General features: G+C 46.1%; 2 protein-coding genes across 2 annotated transcripts in view; one reads left to right on the top strand and one right to left on the bottom strand.

Moving 5' to 3' along the window:
- LOC137883695 (protein sel-1 homolog 3) overlaps positions 1–1,573 on the bottom strand; it is a 16,407-nt gene extending 14,834 nt beyond the window's left edge. Inside the window, 1 exon segment of the mRNA XM_068725271.1 lies at positions 1,537–1,573. Coding sequence (XP_068581372.1) covers positions 1,537–1,573 — 37 coding nt within the window.
- Positions 1,574–1,918: 345 nt separating this feature from the next.
- On the top strand, positions 1,919–19,828 carry LOC137883694 (cadherin-24). The gene is made up of 13 exons (XM_068725270.1): positions 1,919–2,690; positions 7,468–7,762; positions 8,809–8,928; positions 9,170–9,337; positions 13,029–13,210; positions 14,706–14,962; positions 15,061–15,197; positions 15,313–15,434; positions 16,101–16,218; positions 16,407–16,715; positions 16,860–17,052; positions 17,165–17,549; positions 18,326–19,828. The coding sequence occupies exons 1-13, from the start codon at positions 2,091–2,093 to the stop codon at positions 19,172–19,174; spliced, it is 3,735 nt and encodes a 1,244-aa protein (XP_068581371.1). The 5' UTR covers positions 1,919–2,090; the 3' UTR covers positions 19,175–19,828.
- The last annotated feature ends 1,809 nt before the right edge of the window (positions 19,829–21,637 follow it).

Here is a 21,637-nt window from a genome sequence, read left to right as displayed (position 1 = left end):
GTAAGCCGTATGCTAAATGCACAATAGCTGAGGAAGACAGGAGTGTTTTCTCTTTTTGTTTTTTTTTCTTCGTAGAGGAGCCACTTCTTGTGTTTTGTTTTCGATTTGAGACGCCGGCAAACAGATGCTGAACACGAGGCGTTACAAACGAAAGGCAAATGAAAAATTCAAGGGTGAAGAGAGAAGCATTTACTTAATTACTTCAGAAAGTAGGTCAGTATCTCATGAGTGGAAAAAGAAGGAAAAAAAATGTGTTTAATTTTCATACAAAGCATATCAATTTAGATATATCACAAAAAAATGTTCTGGTTGGGATTCTATCAAAGGCCTGGTGCTTCACGCTGGGTCCTCTCTGGGCTTATTTGCATGTAAATTAATCAACGCTCACGTTCCAGCGTACATTCACTGAGTGGGTTTACAGAGGAGGCTCATTCACGTTCTTTAGCCGCGATATCGATCATTTGCATAACGTGGTCGGCCCGTGCGGAGAAGTCCGTTTGCAGGACGTTAAAAGCTCGAACGTTCAAACGAGACAAAATGCATCCGTGCAAAAACTTCATTTGAAATAGCTCACGAACCACATCTTCTGTGTGGTCACACTCAGCGGTCACTTTATTAGGTTCGGAATTAAATCAGACAGAGAACCAAGTAGCTCCTGTTTTTTTTTTTTTTTATTGCACCAGGCTCTCCTTCAGATGAGGACAGAGAGTCGCCATCTTGAATACTAATACGTCCCCTGCTTTATGGTGTGTTTGACTCTAAATGGAGCATAATGTACTAAATGAACATCATGCTGTATTGAAGAAGACTTGAAACTAGAGATTGAGACCATAAACTCATGTTTACAATGTTTACTGAGGGAATAAATCAAGAGAGAAGTAGAGTCATTTTAGACTAGACTTCTATACGACCAGAGGAGTCGCCCCCCGATGGACATTAGAGAGAATGCAGCTTTAAGACATGAAGCTTAAACTATTACAAAACAAGCTCCAAATCCAGTAAACCAGCCTGAACATGGAGACCGTCTGAAGCCGCTGATGAGAGTCTGTGGAGCAGAGCCGGATAGTTGTCAGACCCCGGTGTCGGAGCCGGACGATGTCTACGCCACGATTGGCCGGTCTGAGTTCGAGAGGCGGGGCTTAGCAGAGGGTCAATCTGTAATCTCAACTGGAACCTCTTCTTCGATTCCCAACTCTATGACCAAAAATAACCAAAAAGTAGATGCTACGGCACAACAGTTGCGTTGGCTTGCGTACCGCTGCACCTACTATAGTGGCCTCTGAGTGACTCATGCCGTGTTGCATTGTGGGATAGCGGTGCGTTAAGGTGAACAACAGATGGGAGAAAATCTCCATTGATTGCGGGGGAAACGGTGATGAACGAGGACGTGAAAACTAGGATTACGCCGTTTTTTTAAGCTGCTGACACTAACTCAGGCCATCAAACTTTTGGGAAACGAGGACCAGTCATCGATTTAATTATTTATGAGTCTAATTAATCTCATGGGGGGGGGGGGGGGGGGGGGGGACTTCTTACAGGCATGGGGGAAGCCATCTTTAGAGACGACATCCATCAGCTGACGTCCAGGCAACTGTGTGTGACAAGGAGCAGTAAAGCACCTGAGCTGCTCCTCATCGACGGGGCCCTCGGGGCGCCAAATTAATTGGAAAAAAATGTTAAGACCACGCTGAACTCTCTGAGAACACCTGAGCGATCAATAAACACAGCATTCACACTGAATATGAATCACATCATCTGGTTTGAAGTCTCATCAGACCGTAATGTTTCAGAGTTTGAGTGCAGAGTACGAGGTTTAAAATATTTAACGAGCAGGATGTCAACTTCTCTTTGTCTTTTTCACTTCATCACGCTTGTATCCCATTAAAATCACACCGATCATGTGTTTCTCTCAGGTGATCCTGTCAGCATGCGTGCCGTAACGGGAAAATGTTCGGCGAAACGAAGACGCCACCCACGGGAAGAAGAAGAAGAAGAAGAAGGAGCCTGAACGAGAACATGGATCGTCGCGAAAGAAGCCGCCTGTGATCGGCCGTCCCGTCAGCGATTCTTTGAGACGGTTAAACTCAGCGATGGCTGCGCGTCTTCTGCTTCTTCTTCTTTTTTTGTTCCGTGAGGGGCAAAGAAACGGCGTTTCAGTGGCTGTCGGCCTCTCGGAGGAAGATGGACAACATGTCGCACTTCATCCGGAGTCCATTGACGACTTTCTTGAGCGCTTCAAAGAGCACAAAAGCCACTTTCGGAGCGGAGAGGGCGGTGTAAGCGCCCTGCCTAATGCGGCTTTGAGACTAGATGACAGGAGACCGAATGATTTTGACTTTAAGGACAGTTTAGCGAGGCAAACAGTGATGCTTAAACATCCCGCATCAGCCGCCAAACCCCTAATAGCCGAGCACAGCCATGAAGTCACTCTGAGCCGCGAGGAAAGAAGCCGTTTGACTAGCGGAGAGGCCGAAGGTGTAATTGAAGCCCTCAGTTTGGGCGAGGAGCTCCGTTTGGAGACGGGCGTCGGCGGCGTTCCGCCCGAGGGGACGCGGGGGCGCTCCACGTGGGTCGCCGCTTCTCCAGTCGGCGGGTTGGCGCCTCGAACTCGCCGCCGGAGGAGCTGGCTCTGGAACCAGTTCTTCGTGATCGAGGAGTACCGAGGGCCCGAGCCCGTGCTCATCGGACGGGTAAGCTGTCAAAGCCGTCACGTGAATGACCTCTGTGGAACAATTTTTATGCATATTTTTCACTGCATGCAAATGATTTTGTTGAGGCGGAATCATTTTAATTCAAGCGAACTAAACATTTTTAATTTACTCACTCAGTCGTGCACCATTACCCTCATAAGTGATGTTTCACCGCAGCTCCGCGTGTCCTTGCACTCCCGCTCGCAGTGTCGCTCTGCTTTCGACATAATTTCGCTGCACGCTCCGTCGATGTGTTATCAGAGCTAAATGATGACGGCGGCCTCGCACTTGAATGAGAAATGCTCGCCGAGCACATCTGCCAAATAAAAGGTTCTGTGGCTTCCAAGGTTTGTTTCCTCCGTACGGCGGAGAGCCGAGAGGGCCGTTAAACGCCGCTGTTCACTACCAACAAAACAGCTTTTTGCACCACTCTTTAAAACGCCACATTTTTTTATGGCGTTTTTCATTTAGTGATGGTCCCCTCCGTCTGTTTCTGTAGCCAGGAAGCTCAACGTTTCTGTTACCAATCAGCCAAGAGTTAAACCAGACCACAGCATCCATTAAAAGCACCTCCCATCACTTTGTGAATTGCACATTATTCAGAGGATTAAATATAATTTTACCAGACAATATAATCACCTCGCCTTCCTTCACTGTCTTTTGAAAGGACCTCTTTAAATCATTGTAGCGTAAGTATAACTATTGGGTTCTGTCACTGCCAGAAGACCGAAGTTATGATCACTTTACCGTCTCTTTTAAAATTATCATTATTAATCTTCTTTGAGAAGATTTTTCTCCACATGACTGTGCAAAACAGAAGGGTCATTATCATAATGAAGCAAGCAGGCAGCAACCTGGACGTGTCTTTAACCTGCATTCTCTCTCATGACCACCAGGGGGCGACTCCTCTGGTCGTATAGAAGTCTAGTCTAAAATGACTCTACTATGTAAAAAAATAATATGATGCTATTAAATTGGAACAACTCCTTTTGTCATGTATAAATGCTACCTTACCGGATTCCCAGGACATTCCTAATGTTTCAACTAAGAGCTTTCACTTTATATGACACATTTCACAAAACTTTATTGTTAATATAACGCTCTCTGGAGATGTAACGAATCAATCCAGGCGGCAACCTCGGGTTCTGCCGAGTGAAGCCAACGCTTCGTGTCTTAAAGCTGCATTCTCTCTCGTGTCCACCAGGGGGCGACTCCTCTGGTTGTATAGAAGTCTAGTCTAAAATGACTCTACTTCTCTCTTGATTTATTCCCTCAGTAAACATTGTAAACATGAGTTTATGGTCTCAATCTCTAGTTTCAAGTCTTCTTCAATACAGCATGATGTTCATTTAGTACATTATGGTCCATTTAGAGTCAAACAGACCATTAAGCAGGGGATGCTTTAGGGGCGGGGCTACACAGTGATTGACAGGTCTCTCTACCAGAGACGTATACGGCGTCTCTACGTCACTCCTCCTCAGTCCAGATATGGTCACTTCCTGTTCGCTGGTTGCAAAAAAACCAAGATGGCGACGGCCAAATTGCCGAACTCGAGACTTCAAAACTCATCTCATCAAGCTCGTCAAGAACATCAACCTCCAAAGATGGAGAAAACAACCAAAACAAAGTGACTTCACAGTTCTGAGAGCGGATAGAAAACATTAACAACTGGACCAATGTTTAGTGTCCAGATATAAAGCCAGCGTTTAACTTTACACCAGAGAGACGTTCGTCACCAGATGATCAACTCTGAGTTCATGAACAGGATGTTCAACCTTTGTTTCTTTATAGTATATTTAATACTTGACTTCTTTCTTTACAGGGTTTGTATAAAGGTGATAAAGTAGTTTATGAATATGAGATATGAGTTTACAGATAATTACAATCCCTCCTCTTTATAGCGGAGGTTGATTTATGGCTTTTTTTTTTGCCGTTTACACCTTCAGTCTATGTCTCTGAGTTACACCCGTTGTCTTCTTGATTCTTCACACTTCCTCTTGTCTGTATCTGGAGTTTAGGAGAATAACACTCGCGTACAAACAGATCTCAACACGGTGACTCGTTCAGCTGAAACACTCTGAAACTGTCCTGATCCCGTCTTGAGTTCTGTAGAACTTTAAGAAGAAACATGCGACGACGACGACGAGACGTTTTGACGCCGCTAACTGTTTTAATCCAGTGCTTGAATCTCGCTAAAACGACGCTTCAGTTCACATTTAAACTCGCATTTTTGACGTCTGCTTCCACCAAAAACAGATGTATTTTCCATTGCAAACTCTCACGACATCAGGTACACATCTGCACGTAACTGCTGTATCACAACGCTCAACGTTCTCTCTTTTACAGTCGCCACACCCGGCAACCTTCAGCGCCTGAAGTGCCTGCGATGATTTAATCCACGGCACACCTGAAACATTCCCGCGTCCCCCGGAGGTTTCACTCGTAGCGTTTGTCACAGTCGGGCGCTCGGCACTAATGCAGCCGCTGGCAGCCTCCGTAGGATTATATCAGCTGTAACGCTAACGGGGAGCGCTGCCAGCCACTTTGTAGCCGAGCGGTATACTTTATAGTGACAGTCTAGATTGGATTCGTACCAGTGCGGTATATACCTCATAAATGTTTAATCTTCCTCTCCGGTTGTTATTGATACAGTTGGGAGGGGGGGGGGGGGGTGTTAGAGCAATCAGTAGTCACACGAGACGACTCGTTCCTCTGCATGCAGTCCTGATGTTGGTATTCATGTAATAAAACGCTGCAAAGAGGGGGTTTGTTTGTCCAAAAAAATAAAAGAAACAGAGAGGTGACACAATCACAGGTGACTTGACCTCCCGTCCCTCCTCCCGTCCCCCCACCGGAAGGGGGATGAACTGTGAGAGGAGGAGGAGGAGGAGGAGGGAAAGTGACAAAAAGGGAATTGGAAGAGACAATTTCCTCTTTTCTCCAGCTTTGTTTTTTAGCGGGGCGGATACATGTCTTCCCCGTCGCGCGAGTGTTTCTCCATGCTGACTGAAGCACAGCGGGTCGGAGCCAGCAATTAGAGGAGGGCTGGAAGTATAAAAGAGAGGGAGGGAGAGAGAGAGAGATAGAGAGAGGGAGAGAGAGAGAGAGAGAGAGGATGGATGGCTGGATGGATGGAGATAGAGGGAGGCAGCCGACTCCGACAGAGACGTCTCTCTCGTTGGTGAAGTGTGGGATTCAGAATGGAAGCTGGCTCTGCAGGAGGAAGGAGGGATGTGGGTGGTAGAGAAGAAGACCATATATATATATAAAAGCGTGAGTCCCTTATCTAGCAATTTGTAGGGTCTGCTATCACGAGTTTTTATAATCCCCCAACTTTATCCTCCAAGACATACACACACACACACAGAACGTACTCTAATCTTATATATATTCTCCTGGTCTCTGCCTGCAGTGTGTGTGTCTGTGTGTGTGTGTGTGTGTGTGTGTGTGTGTGTGTGTGTGTGTGTGTGTGTGTGTGTGTGAACTGTTAACACGCATTATGCCGGAATATGTAGATACTTTTAAAATAGAAATTCTATTTCCTCCAGGAACCCTCAGATCCTCCACTGCTGGGGTTTCTAGTTCCTCCAACAAAAAAAACAAAAAAACGCTCAAAAAAAGAAAATTGGAGCTTTTTTTTTTTTTTTTTTTTTTTTCACTCATGCTCCCAAACAGCTGACCCCGAAAACCTGAGAGAGGCAGCCTCTGTTGATGTTTTCATGCGTTTAAACATCTGTCTGATCTCTGTGTATTTCGACACTTTTATGTGAACATTATTACTATATTTTTTTGTTATTTTAAATGTTGATTTCTTTTTCATTTACATTTAAAAAGTGTAAAATGCGTGTTCTTCCTCCCACTTTGAACTACATAGTCTGTAAGAAATGTGCATTTTATGCCATGAAAAAACAAAATATATATATATTTGAAATTGCTAAGTGAATTTGTAAAATTGTTAAAGCTGAATTTCTTCTTCTTTTTTTTTTTTTAAGTGGGAGGCTTTAGCGGCTCGTGAGTATCTGAGGGCCACAGCAGAGGTTGTGAGTAAGCCTTGTGGATTATATGAACATGTGCAGATGCGCCTTAAGGGGCCGAGAGATGTGAAGGTTCCTGGTCAGAAAACTCAGTGTGGTGGAGGCTGAGTAATCTCCTCAGCTTTCTATTTCTGTGTGTGTTTGGCCTTTTACCTATCTAGCTCGCACTAATATCCTCTCTGCCATTAAATACCGAGCGAGTGTTGTGCACCGGAGAGCAAATAACAGGCCGACGGAGAGAGAGAGCGAGAGAGAGAGAGAGAGAGAGAGAGAGAGATGAGGAGGAATGTGAGCAGATGGGCATTCTGTGGAAACTTGATATATATAAAAAAAAACGGAGACACAAGGAGAAAGAGAAGACTTAAAAGGTACAAGGAAGTCAGGCAGATGGATTCACAAGAAGGGGAAGGAAGGGACAGATGGATGGAAGTGAGAACGTACATGTAGGACATCCACGGTCCACATCGTGCTCTCGACAAACCCCCCAATGGCACGTCTGGTCCAGTGAGTTAATTTGCTGTGTGCATCAGCACTCATCCCCCTGGTCCCCATATGTATCATCCAACACCTGGTGCCGTTCATGTCGGACTCACTGAGCACACATCCGCATAAATCACCCACATCCACACACAGGGTGTTGACGGTTAATGATACCTGCGTCTTGAGGGGCGACGTCAACCCCCGAAAGGTGTTTTGCTGTAATTCACTCTTGAGTGTTTTTTTGTTGTTGTTTTTTTATCCAGCTGCACACGGATATGGACGGAGGAGACGGACGCACTAAGTACACGCTGGAGGGGGAAGGGGTGGGCTCCGTGTTCGTGATCGATGGCAACACGGGGAACATACACGTCACCAAGTCCCTGGACCGCGAGGAGAAGGACCAGTACCGCCTCGTCGCCACAGCGACGGACCGCCAGACGGGCCGGGCCCTGGAGCCCTCGTCGGAGTTCATCATCAGGGTGCAGGACATCAACGACAACCCGCCCGTCTTCCTCGACGAGCCCTACGTCGCCGTGGTGCCGGAGATGGCCAACATAGGTACGTGAAGGCTGTGAACGCTGCAGGTGTCAGACACATCATCTGTGAAATGCAGAGCATTGCATTGTGGGATTGATGGCAGAGAGTAGTGTGCATGTCGTTTCGTGTCTGAGGGTGTTACAGTGGATAATGTGACAGTTTTAAGGCTTTACACATCCGGGGGGGGGGGGGGGGGGGGGGCCTTGACGAATACATGAATGCAAAATGCGAATATATTATTTTTAGGAGTGAAGCGGGTCTGCGCTGCATTTGTTTGCCTTCCTGGTTCAGAATACGGAGCCTCATGAATAAAGATGCAACGCAACTCGTTCCGCACAACGTTTTTTATTCGTGGTGCGAAACCTCCGAAAAATCTACCTCGTTCCCCCCCCCCCCAAAAAAATGACATCTCACTGCGTAATATTCACAAAGAAATTCACAAAAAAACAGAGTTACACAACAGAACTTTGAACTGAATGCTAACATCAGCGCGCTAACATCAGCGCGTTAACACCAGTGCGTTAGCATCAGCGCGATAACATCAGCGCGATAACATCAGCGCGATAGCATCAGCACGCTAGCATAAACGCGCTAACATCAGCGCGCTAACATCAGTGCGATAGCATCAGCACGCTAGAATAAGCTCGCTAACATCAGCACGCTAACATCAGCACGCTAGCATAAGCAAGCTAACATCAGCGTGCTAACATCAGGTATTTCTGTAGTCAAACAGGAAGTTAGCATCACTGGTTCCCTCCAACAAACAGCCAATGAGATTCTTGGCTGTTTTTTTTCTTTCTATTTCTATTTGAGCATTATATAGTTATATAGAGTGTAAATATCGTTTAACATGAAAACCGGGATATTTAATCATATTTCATCTAAAAAGATAAACGTTTCATTTTGCAGAAAAAGTGGATTATCCGTTTAATCCGACAGATGAGACACATTTCTGTGGCGTATCACTTTAAGCTTATAAACCTGCCACCCAGCATGTCGATCTTTTACCTTTTATCGCCTCTCTCTCTCTCTCTCTCTCTCTCTCTCTCTCTTTCTCTCTCTCACAGGAACGTCCATAATCCAAGTCACGGCCAGAGACGCCGATGACCCCACATATGGAAACAGCGCCCGGCTGGTGTACGCCATCACTCAGGGCCAGGACCACTTCTCTGTGGATCCTCAGACAGGTCTGATGATCGCACAGTAAACCCCAAAGCCCCCCCCCCCCCCCCCCCCCCCCCCCCCACCGCTTAGATACCACATGTCTCTGCCACCGTATGTCCAGCATTTACATGATCAGCGTCCATGTTTTTCAGTGTCCTAATTCTGAACACGTATGACTCGCTTTGACGGTGATTTGCAGAGACGTCGTGTGCGAAAACGAAACTCTGTTTCTCCGTTGTGATTTCCCGCTCTGCCGTCCACCAGGCGTCCTGAGGACGGCGGTGCCCGACATGGACAGAGAGACGCGGGACGAGTATCTGGTGGTGCTCCAGGCCAAAGACATGGGGGGGCATCTGGGCGGACTGTCGGGGACGACCACCGTCACCGTGAGGCTGAGCGACGTCAACGACAACCCGCCTCACTTCAGGAGGAGTGAGTAACATTTAGGGGGATCAACTGGCAGAAATGGAATGTAATATTCATAACTATGTTTTAATCAGTGTAGAATCACCTGGCACTAAGAATCACAGTGTTTTTGTGTTATCTTCGAAAAATGGCTTTTACATCTACGTAGGGTTTCGCCATCTTGCACCGTTTCCACACTGCCTCCACAGAGAGACGTTTTGTGTTTTTGCGTTATCTGAAGGTAGTGATGCGTTCAGGAACCTGGTATTAAACGACCCCGAGGCTGAATAATTAAAGATCGTAGTATTGATATTGCCCCGACGTTACTGGTGCTTTTTATTCGTACTTTTTAATGTTTTGGTGTAATTTAATATCATCTGCTCTGCTCTTTCTCTCGGGCTGAGCTCCTCCAATTACACACACACACACATAAACACATAAACACAAAAACAGACACACATAGACACACACACACACACACATTCAAATAGACACACAAGAAGTGTGAGCAGACACGCCGCTGTGGTGAAGTGAAGGATACTCGAGTTGACGACGACTACGCTCGTTGCCGTACGTGCAATAAAATAATTGCAAGCAAAAAGCCAAAACTTTATCAACACATCTGTGAACATGTAAACAAAAGTGAAACCTAATTCAATCTGCCACCACTGCTACTTTTACAAAAGGACAGCATGAACGATCGACCAAAAGCTTTCCTTTTGTAAACGTCTCTACTGGATGAGACAAAGCAGAGAACAGAGGACAGAGAGACAATAGGACAGAGGGACAATTGGACAGAGGGAAAGGAGGACAGAGGACAGAGTGATAGAAGGACAGAGGGATAGAAGGACAGAGGGACAATTGGACAGAGGGATAGAAGGATAGAGTGATAGAAGGACAGGAGGACGAGGGACAGAAAGACAGAGGGAAAAGGACAGAGGGATAGAAGGACAGAGTGATAGTAGATGGACAGAAGTATAGAAGGACAGAGGACAGAGGCATAGAAGGACAGAGGATGAGGGACAGAAGGACAGAGAACAGAGTGATAGAAGAACAGAGGACAGAGTGATAGAAGGACAGAGGGAAAAGGACAGAGGGACAATTGGACAGAGGACGAGGGACAGGAGGACAGAGGGAATAGGACAGAGGACAGGAGCAATGACTGATACTGACTGATGTCTGTGTTCTTCATTCTTTATAAACTTCACATTTGTTCCCAGTAAAATATCAATGACTTTACAAAGTGACTTTGCTTTGTTGTAAAAAAATATCTGTTGCTGCTCTAGAAACAATATTTAGATATAAATTAAAATCCTGTTCTGAATTTATTAGTTTTTTAAATTCTACATATGTTTTTAAAAGCATTTATTTATTCATAGAAGAGCAGATTATAGATGCGAGTAGCTCCTTGCTGAACTAAAACCCTAAAGATAACTCTGTACCTGAAGGCCACCGTAGTTCTCTACACAGGGGAGGGGCTTAGCCGGGGGGTATTTAGTCACCGCTAGATGCCACTAAAACAGACGCGCTGTCCCTTTAACTGTCTTTCACTCTCTGTGGAGTTCGTGCGCGTGAGCGAACATTTAAATGATGAAACGTCTTGTAATTTGCGACAGCATGTCAGAGATCTTCCCGCCTCCTTTTGGGTTCCTCGCTGTCTCGGCGGGTTCAAGACAAACCGAGCCGCTTGTCACTCCACTGCTTCTCTTCCTAATCACTGTCTTTCTTTGCCACCATCAGTTGGAATAACTCGTCCTCTTCCAGAGACGACTGGCATTAACATTCATACTGACACTACCCGTTCGGTCCCTGAGGTTCAGAAATGGACCGCGCCTTGACGTAGAAGAGTGAAAGATCATGTCGGCCTTTTCTTGTCCAAGCTTTTCCCCCCTTCCATGCTATTAATATTTCATCTTAAAGTTCAGTGCTTTCCGCTTCAATAGACAGTAAAATCACTGCAGAATGCGTCTAACGCTTTCAGACGTATGCTGCTTTTCTCTACATACCACCTCTTCTTCTTCTTCTTCTTCTTCTTCTGGCTGACAGTCTCCGCTCACCGTCGTTCGTCTTCACCGTTGAAAGCTCCCCTTTTTTCATTCTCGCGTTGATAAATTGTTCCGCAACGCAGAGGCAATTTAATATTTTCCAAATGCCAGCGGTGTTATTTATCCGCCGATATCTGACTTTGTCCTCCCGCCCCTTCATCACCTTCCACTCCGGGTCATTAGTTTTCTGTTTGACAATAATGCCACGCTTTAAGTGAACGGCTCATTTAGGACGCGCTTCGAATGCGAAGAGGGGGAAGTGCTTTTTAAAAAACGTGGAGGATTTGAATGATTAACGATCTGAAAGGACAAAGTCTTCCTCTGAATTCTGCAGCTTGTTGCCGAAAAACAGATTGTGATCCGATCTAAACTGTAGCGTCAGAGGAGATTCACTCAGCAACTTTTTAATTCTCTGCTCAAAGGGAGAAGACGTGTGTTCTGTGTGAGGTTCTCCTCCCCAGTCAGTGTTCTACTACAGTAGAGGAGTCCATAGAACCAGCACGGTATCACACAATATCACATATATACATATATATATATATACATACATACGTATATAAATAATATAAATAAACTTTGGTTTATTTGTCAAGCATTGGATGAAATAGAACACATTGAATGCAGAACATAAGATGTCAAATAAAACCCTGATAATAATAAGCACATACATCAACAGAGATTGCAGCAGCATCGATTGACTATATTAGCTAAAATAAACACAAAACATGAATTTGTGAATGGGTTAAAATGATCATAAGCACACGGTGTAGTTGTAAAGACGTCAAACATGCATCTATGTGGACACTGATGTAAATGTTCTTTCCTTCCTGGCCAGAGGGAGATTTTCTGTGCAAAGATGCGTTTCAAAGTTCAGCCAAAGCAATTACGACTTCAGCAGTCTGAGTTTGTCATTTCCACCGGATTTATCTTCAAAATGTAAATTCCCATAAGACGTTCCCAAGAGGGAATTCCACACTAAATATAACTTTGGGCGGAATCTGATATAAGCTCCAGCCTGAACCGTAGAATACATTTTTACAGAATGTGGATTCAGTTCTCCATCTCTCACATCACAATTGCATTAGTGAGGATCTCTTTGTAGTCGGTATATGTGCAGGTGGAATGATTACCTGGACGTGAATTATGTGAGCCTCATGCATTATGTGTATGTGTTATGTGTTCCTTTATAGACTAAAGTGAAGTCACGTGACCGTGCTGGAGTTCCTTTATAGACTAACATGAAGTCACGTGACCGTGGTGGAGTTCCTTTATAGACTGACGTGAAGTCACGTGACCGTGGTGGAGTTCCTTTATAGACTGACGTGAAGTCACGTGACCATGGTGGAGTTCCTTTATAGACTGACGTGAAGTCACGTGACCGTGGTGGAGTTCCTTTATAGACTAACATGAAGTCACGTGATCGTGGTGGAGTGCCTTTATAGACTGACTTGAAGTCACGTGACCGTGGTGGAGTTCCTTTATAGACTAACATGAAGTCACGTGACCGTGCTGGAGTTCCTCTAAAGACTAACGTGAAGTCACGTGACCGTGGTGGAGTTCCTTTACAGACTGACGTGAAGTCAGGTGACCGTGGTGGAGTTCCTTTATAGACTGACGTGAAATTATGTGAGCCTCATGCATTATGTGCGTTCATTGTTGTGTCGTGTCTGCAGGTGCGTGGTCGTTCTCTGTGTCTGAGCTCGCGGCTCCGGGTGTGGAGGTGGGCCGTCTCTCCGCCACCGATCCTGATCTGGGAGAAAACGCTGAGCTGGAGTTCACGATCCTGGACATGGAGGAGGCCGACATCTTCAACATCACGGGAAGAGACCAAGAGGCCGTCATTGTGCTGAACAAGGTGGGTGTAAAGGTTTCATGTTAGCGTGAAGCTATACGTGTCTGGGTGGTTTCGCTTAAAGCAACTACAGGTAACTTTCATTTTTGTGTTGATTTTGGCGGCTCCTGTGGACAAAAGTGGAACTGTTTCCATGAGCAAAAAGATCCTGATCTGGCTAACGTGTGTTTTTGTTTTGGAAGCGACTGAAAGAACATTTCAATACCTTTTTGAGCGTTAAGTTCTGGTGAATTTAGAAGCTTTTAAGTGTCTTAAAAAGTGTCTAAATGTTTCGACTAAACGTCCTCACTAGAACACTAGTCCTCCTTTAGCTTAGTGGAGGAGACGTGAAGTCACGTGACCGTGGTGGAGTTCCTTTATAGACTAACGTGAAGTCACATGACCGTGGTGGAGTTCCTTTATAGACTAACGTGAAGTCACGTGACCGTGCTGGAGTTCCTTTATAGACTAACGTGAAGTCACGTGACCGTGGTGGAGTTCCTTCATAGACTAACGTGAAGTCACGTGACCGTGGTGGAGTTCCTTCATAGACTAACGTGAAGTCACGTGACCGTGGTGGAGTTCCTTTATAGACTAACATGAAGTCACGTGACCGTGGTGGAGTTCCTTTATAGACTGACGTGAAGTCACGTGACCGTGGTGGAGTTCCTTTATAGACTGACGTGAAGTCACGTGACCGTGGTGGAGTTCCTTTATAGACTGATGTGAAGTCACGTGACCGTGGTGGAGTTCCTTTAAAGACTAACGTGAAGTCACGTGACCGTGGTGGAGTTTCTTTATAGACAGATGTGAAGTCACGTGACCGTGGTGGAGTTCCTTTATAGACTGATGTGAAGTCACGTGACCGTGGTGGAGTTCCTTTATAGACTGATGTGAAGTCACGTGACCGTGGTGGAGTTCCTTTATAGAGGCGTCCGTCTTACACTGACACTGCTTCACAACCAGTTCTAGGTTCCTTGAAGCTGCTTTTTCCTAAATGGCTCCATAATGAGAAAAATACGTGACATTTCAGAAGTTTTTAAAAACCAATCTCCTTCGGTCTGTTATTACAAAATTGATTTTATTTGTCCATTTAAACTCTTTCGGCGCTCAAACACACTCTGAAGCCGGCAGGTTCAGATTCCCAAGACTCCACACACACACACACACACACACACACACCCACACACACACACACACACACACACACACACACGAGCAATTAATGAGTAACAATGAACTGATGAGCAGCCGTGTTCAAGGCACCCAGCGTGACTCTCTTTTCCCTTCTAAGCACTTGGCAGTCAAAGAACTATTGCTCAGTGAAATCTTAAAGGAGAGGCTGCAGAGGGTGAGCTAAGAGGAGGCCGATGATGAAAGGAATTACTCCGAAACATTGTATGTGAGTTTTACGGCGGGATAAAAGAGCGAGAGCGATGAATGAAAAGAAATTGATGAAGTGCAGCGCACATGCATGTGAATCATACATGAAAGGAAATTCATTTTTCCGTCTCATCAGCTGCTGGATTACGAGAGCCGCAGCTCGTACACTTTCTCGGTGGAGGTCGCCAACCCTGTGGTGGACGCGCGGTACCTGAGGAAAGGCCCCTTTAAGGACCAGGCCACGGTCCGGGTCATGGTCCTCAACGCCGACGAGCCGCCGCGCTTCTCCCAGAGCCGCTACCGCCTGGACGTGTCGGAGAACTGCGCCCCTGTCTGCTCCGTCGGCCGGGTCGACGCCGTGGACCCGGACACGGGACAAAGCGGCAACATCAGGTGGTTATGACGTCATCATCTAGTCGCTCACGAGCTCTCCTCACTCATCTCATCCCCCCCCCCCGCTTCTTATGCTTTGCCTGGTTTCTGCATCTCAGGTACTCCATCGATCCCCAGTCGGACCCCGAGGCCCTGTTCCGCATCGCCTCCGACACGGGCTCCATCAGCACGGTGATGGAGTTGGACCGCGAGCAGGAGCAGTGGCACAATATCACCGTCATCGCCACGCAGCGGGGTAACGTCGGCCCTCCGGGCGCTCCATATTTCAACCCAAAAACGCGCACGGCAATAAAAAAAATTTCAAGGATCATTTTCAACATGAGTGTCTGTTTTCCTCTGTTCTCCGTCAGACAATCCAAATCTTGTGTCAAGGGTTGTGGTTGCCATAGAGACGCTGGACCAGAATGACAATGCGCCGGAGTTGGACAGGCAGTACACGACAGCTGTGTGTGACTCCAGCGCCCCTGGCCAGGTCCTGGTTTTTGATATAATTCCTGTTTTTATCCGCTCCGTCTCCAGCTCCTTTCTTCTTCTTTTTTTTTTTAACTTGATTTCATTTTGCACATCTGCTGTTAAAAAACGTTGCATATTTTAGAAATTGATGCAGCTGAGGCAAACTCACATCTCTCTTTACTCAGCTTCTGCTTTTTCAAACAGCATAGATTTTTAATTCATATCATGATGGGTATTAGAAATACACTGGAGGGACTTAATCTTCAAAACTTAAGTAGAGACGCACCGATCGATCGGTCACCGGTCAGCTGATCAGTCTCATTTATCTGATGCAAAAGGTCAAATTTAAACAAGAAGAAGAGCGAAGCCAAAGCTGCATTCTCTCTAGTGTCCATCAGGGGGCGACTCCTCTGGTTGTATAGAAGTCTAGTCTAAAATGACTCTACTTCTCTCTTGATTTATTGCCTCAGTAAACATTGTAAACATGAGTTTATGGTCTCAATCTCTAGTTTACAGTCTTCTTCAATACAGCATGATGTTCATTTAGTACATTGTGGTCCATTTAGAGTCAAACAGACCATAAAGCAGGGGATGCTTTAGGGGCGGGGCTACACGCTGATTGACAGGTCTCTTACCAGAGACGTATACGGCTGGTAAAGATTTAACTTTGATCTGTGTCACGCAGGTGGTCCAGGTTCTGCGAGCCATCGACAAGGACCAAGGAGGGCAGGACACCCCGATCCACTTCAGCATCCCCCCAGAGTCCAGCTCTGCCCTCAACCTCACCATCAGGGAAACCGGAGGTCACACCAATTAGCTCAAACTCTCTCTCTCTATTTCCTGCACAAAGTCCAGAGTCATGACACCAACCATGTGTGAGCTTGTTGTGCAGCGATTGATGATTCCTGTCTCTCTCTCTCTCTCTCTCTCTCTCTCTCTCCCTCTCTCTCCCTCTCTCTCTCTTTTTCTTTTTCTCCGACCACGTTATCAGGTGAGACGGCCAGCCTGGTGCTCCAGTCGGCCTTGGAGCCCCTCCCCGGCTTCTCCTCGTCCTCGCTCGCCCTCTACGTGCCGGTGGTGCTGCGCGACGGGGCTTCGGGTCTGACCAACACGGGCACGGTGACCGTGACCATTTGCCCCTGTCTGCGCGGGGGCATGCAGACCGAGGACAGGGGCAGGCAGCGGGACAGCAAGTGGGAGAGACAAACGGTCTGTCTCCCCCTGTCTTCTGCCCCGCCGTCTCTCATATTCAGTCTGGTCACACTGCTGGCCATGCTGGCTTGTGTCACCACTCTGCTCGGTAGGTTTGGTTCTGGGGTAAAAAAAAAAAAAGTCTCTGAAGCGCCTCAAAATACGTTCGTCGGTGACTTTGAGCCGTTGTGTCAGGTCGCCTCTGCGACGTTGGAAGAGCGTGGTGGTCATGTGTCTCTCTTTTGCCCTTTAGTGGTGTGTGCACTCTCGCTGTCATTGCGCCATCAGAAGCGGGACTCCCACTCACCCTTCGAGGAGGATGATGTCAGGGAGAACATCATTTCCTACGATGACGAGGGGGGAGGGGAGGCGGACACCGCAGCTTTTGACATTACGGCGCTGCAGAGCATGCACCGAATCCAGCACATGCACAACAACAGGAACATGTGAGCTGCCGACCCCCCAAAAAAATAAAATATCCACGGTGGCTTATGGGGGGGAATGTGTGCATGTCTGTGCGTGACTGTGTGCTTCTCTGACATTTATTTCTTGGCACAGATGGTACACCCAGCCGAATCCGCCAAGGGCCAGGACGTACAGCTGGAACCGCAACCCGCGCCCGGGCCTGGACCCTCAGCAGAGGCCGGGCTCCGCTCCGATGTACGGCCGCCTCTGCTACGGCATCCACACGCTGCCCGTCCTCAGGGATTATTATCCCGTCGGGCCGCTGGAGGCCGGTCTGCAGCTCACTCAGCTGACCCGCGGGCCCGCCGGAGGTCACGCCGGCAATTCCCTCGTCATCCAGAACCAGAGCACCTTTGAGACTCTGCGGCGCTCCCAGGAGACGAGCCCCGCTCGTTACGCGGCAGAGCACACGTTGGCGAAGAGCAAAGTCACGGACAGAAATGACGCCGACACACAAGAGATTAAGGATCAGGCAAAGGTCAGATAACAGTGTTGCTACCGACAGATACAAAATATGTTCCCGCTGTATGGAAGCAAAGAAACGCCAAAAGGATTTGAGTCGTGTTATCAAGTGAGTAATAAAGTTTTAGGACTAGATATGCAACAGTGTGATTCATCAGGAAGTGAACAGTCACCCGCTAGACTGTCACCAGATTCTGATTCAGAAGTTGCTGCATCCGGATTGGTGCAAAGGAGAAGGAACATCACGTTTTATTTTAGCCCCGCCCACCAGTGAGAGGAGCTCAAACAAAATGACGAATACAGAAATCTGTCGAGTGAAAGAACCAGAAGCAAGAAGAAAAGTTCAGGGCACTTTGTTGTCAAAATTTTTATATATTATACTTCAAAAGCCAATTCTCTAAATTGATGTGGCTTTTTATTACCCTGTTTTCAAGAATTCACTTAAAGTGTCCAATATTCAAAAAGCTGTATTTTCTTTAATCTAAAAATTTAAATCATGTCAAATAATCTGGTTGCTCAAAATCAGTTTCTCACAAAAAAATAAAAATAAATTCAAGATGAAATATTCAACATTTGATTTACAAAAAGGAGTCAAAATAATATTTATTTTTTTTTGGATTTGTAAAGCAATTTCTAGACTTGTCAACGCAACATCAGTTATCCAATTTCACAATTAGTACTTTTTCAGTTGCTTAAAAGCATTTAATATTTGGCGTTTTTCTGCTTCCATACTTTTATCCCTGCCTGGGCGCGTGAATCGTCTAATATCGCCATTCTTCTTCTCTCTTTCAGATAAACCCAACAGAGGAGACAGAGTCGACACAAAACACCAACGCTGCTAATCCGACCAGCTGCGACCCAAACGAGTCTTCATGCCGGAGTCACAACAGCTCCTCGTCAAACCAGCAAGAGGGGCGGCCGGGGTCATCGCAGACTCAGACCAGCACCGGAGCCACCAGCTGCACGCTGGACGACGTTGACACCGATTCCTCCATTCCCTCCGTTTCGGAGAGGAACTACTCGAACGGCAGTGAAATCCTCTCCGTGAACCCTGCTGTTTACCTGAAGGGAGACACGTACAGCATCGTGGGCTCGCTGAACCCGAACAGCAGAGGGACGTGCGTGAACGGGGCGGGCGGCGGCGGCGGCGGTGGCGGCGGCTCGTACTCGGCGGGACTGCAGCTACTGAGCATGTGCGGCCTCCAGAGAACGGACTTGACCCCGCAGCCTCTGCCCTTACCGGGGGGGATGTTTGGCGACAGCCGAGGCTGGGCGGCGTGCGGGGCGGAACCCGCGGTGCCAGAACCCGCCAACGTGCAGCCCCTCCGCATGGAAGACCTCCTGAACATCCGCCTGGACCAGGTGACCTTTGACCTGTCGCAGCCGCCCTATGACTCGCTGCAGACTTACGAGTTCGAGGGCCGCGACTCGAGGGCCGAGTCGCTGAGCTCGCTGGAGAGCGACGGGGAGAAGGACGACGGGAGGGTGGCGGGAGGGATGGAGGAGTTGAACCAGAAGTTCCAGAGGCTGGTGGAGATCATCCGAGAGAGGGAGAAGGAGAGGGAGGGAGAGGCAGCGCTCAGTGAGACTCATGAACATAAGGAGGACAAGGAGGCCCAACAGCAGAGATGGGATTTCTAGACTGCAAGAAAAGGAAAAGTTGGATTCTAAAGAACACGCCGTGATCCCCCCCCCCGCCCCCTTTTCCCCTGAAAACCCCAAGAGGCTGGAAATCAGTGCACAGCGTATAGTTTTCACCACCACTATGTTTATAAAACGCATATGGAATCTGTCACTTTTCACACTGCTCTTGTATTAATAATAATAATGCACTTGGGCTTTCAAAGCTATGAAAAATTTACTTTTTTTTAAAATATTGATTCTGAAGCCCTGAAAGCTGCATTGTTTTAAAAAAAAAAAGAAGAAGGAAAAAAAAAAGACCTCATCAAATATTGACCGGAGTTGTGATATTTAATATTCATAGTTTAATAATAGGGGGCACGCTCACTAGGAAATCCTTTGAACTTGACGGCTCAGCACTGTAAGCCGATGAGTAACTGTGTACATTTATATTCTGTAGCTCCGAGTCCCACTCCGGTAAATAGTCCCCGTTACGGTAGCTCACTATGCAATCTGCACACACACACACACACACACACACACACACACACACATGCGCGCACAGTTAGAAATGATTAGATTGTCACTGTCAAAGACGTGTGTACTGTTTGTGAAAGTACAGTAAATAATATGTCCATGTGTAGATAAATATCAGCTTCTGCTTCCGTGGTTTATCGCTCACAAGTGGACTGTTGTTTTGGGGGAGGGGGGAGGGGGGGGGGGGGGGGGGGTATTTACCGGAATCCACACAGGAAATCAAGCATCTGATTGTCGGTTATTAAACTCTTGCAGACAGACAAACAGTTTTCCACATGATTTCACCCGCGCTGGATTAATTAGAATTCACTATTGTGTGTTTGCTGGTCTAGAATATCTCCAAAGGCTGATTTATCTCCCACCTTTTTAAATAGACAATAGCTGCTTGTGCTCTGCAGCACAAGCAGCTATTGTTCCTGTGATGAGCAGCGAAACAACTTTGACATCGTGTAATATTATTCTGTCATTTGACTCATTTCCATAGCTATTTCAAAAACTCATTTCTTATTCAGGGAGGTATCAGGATGACTTATTAGAATAATGACATTTATTCTCAATAATATGATAAAAAAAATGTGTTTTTGGACTTTCTGCAATTATTCCAGCTTCCTATCGGGAATTCGGCTCTTCATCTCACAAGATTGCGATGCTTTCAAACTAAATTTGACAGAAAATCTTTGGTGTCTCGACAAGAAAAATGAGGTGTAAAAAAAAAAAAAAAAAAAAAAAAAAAACTGAACTCCTCAGGCAAGAGAGAGAAAATGAGTGGGATATTACACCAAGTGCCAAGTGATAGCGAGTCATCACACGCCGCGTATTGTCAGAACACAGTGGGTTTCTTCTGGCGTATTGCTAAGTGCTGCAGAAATGTCAGCGCACAGCGACTGATCAAGAAGGGAGACGTGTCCTCACCCCGAGAGATCGGGGACAGATTTAATTTAACAATGGACTAAATATAGACGCACACGTGTTACAATGTGAAAAAAGACTCTCTGTGTCACCGCTTCAAACACTAAATAGTTAGACCAAAATAAAATAACAGGGAATTAAAAAAAAAAAAAGGACGTTTGAAATTCAAAATGTGCAAAAAAGACGTGTTGCCATTCAGGCTCACTTTGAGGAGGGCTGTGAAGTAGAAGACAGACGGTACGACGCTGCCACCTACAGTCAAACATGTGCACTGCATCCAAGAGGATAAAACCGCAACACAGCAGCTGGAAATAGTGGTGAGAAATATGATATAATAGATAAGACCGTAGTCTGATAAAAAAAACTAGATTAATTTGGCTTTTTAACAAAAGTTTGGTAGTGCAGATGTTTGCTGCTTGTTTATGTCTCACATCCATTTTAATGTTATTATGGAGGTAAAGGGACCAAGGGCGTAGGTTTGGTTTCAGGGTTGGTGGGGACACATATTTTACATATTATAAACACTTAATTTCTGCATCAATTTATGGAGGAAAAGTCTTTGTATTTCTAAAGTAAAACACTAAATTCAGGCGCTATGTGACAAAATATATAAATATTATGGAACATAATGCAGTAAAGCTCTCAGGCGTTCTGTATTCATTTCAAATATTTATTCTCCTGTGGATCCACTCTTCTTATTTAATGTCATCCCTGCTGAGGCCTTTCTTTACATTCCCTCTTTCGTGTCTTTAACCTCTTTAAATGTGCATGTGGCACCTCAACGATGAATGAGATTCATCTTTATGAATTTATAAACCTCTGGACTTTAATAGTTCTTATGTGTTTCTGCAAGATTTCTGTTCACGTTCAAAACTTTCTTCACAAACATATCCCACATTTTTGTGTTCTCTGGGAAGTCGAGAATAGTCATATTTTGAGGAAAAATGTATGTATAAGAAAAAAAGCCCTATAAAACCTAAACTAACTAACTTTTGATGAGGCATAAATCTCACTACTGTGTGTCTTATTGTCCACACA

The sequence above is a fragment of the Cebidichthys violaceus genome, unplaced genomic scaffold (assembly GCF_023349555.1).
Source record: "Cebidichthys violaceus isolate CVI_PGR_0920_01 unplaced genomic scaffold, fCebVio1.0.p SCAF_35, whole genome shotgun sequence".
Lineage (NCBI taxonomy): Eukaryota > Metazoa > Chordata > Actinopteri > Perciformes > Stichaeidae > Cebidichthys > Cebidichthys violaceus.
Note: the sequence above shows the minus strand (reverse complement) of the source record. Positions and strands in the feature narration are given on the sequence as shown.

Bases quoted from the DNA above. Each gene is read 5' to 3' on its own strand.
- LOC137883694 (XM_068725270.1), top strand. From the start codon at position 2,091: ATGGCTGCGCGTCTTCTGCTTCTTCTTCTTTTTTTGTTCCGTGAGGGG. The intron at 2,691-7,467 runs GTAAGCTGTCAA...TTTTTTATCCAG, and splicing joins AGCCCGTGCTCATCGGACGG to CTGCACACGGATATGGACGG. The intron at 16,716-16,859 runs GTAGGTTTGGTT...TTTGCCCTTTAG, and splicing joins TTGTGTCACCACTCTGCTCG to TGGTGTGTGCACTCTCGCTG.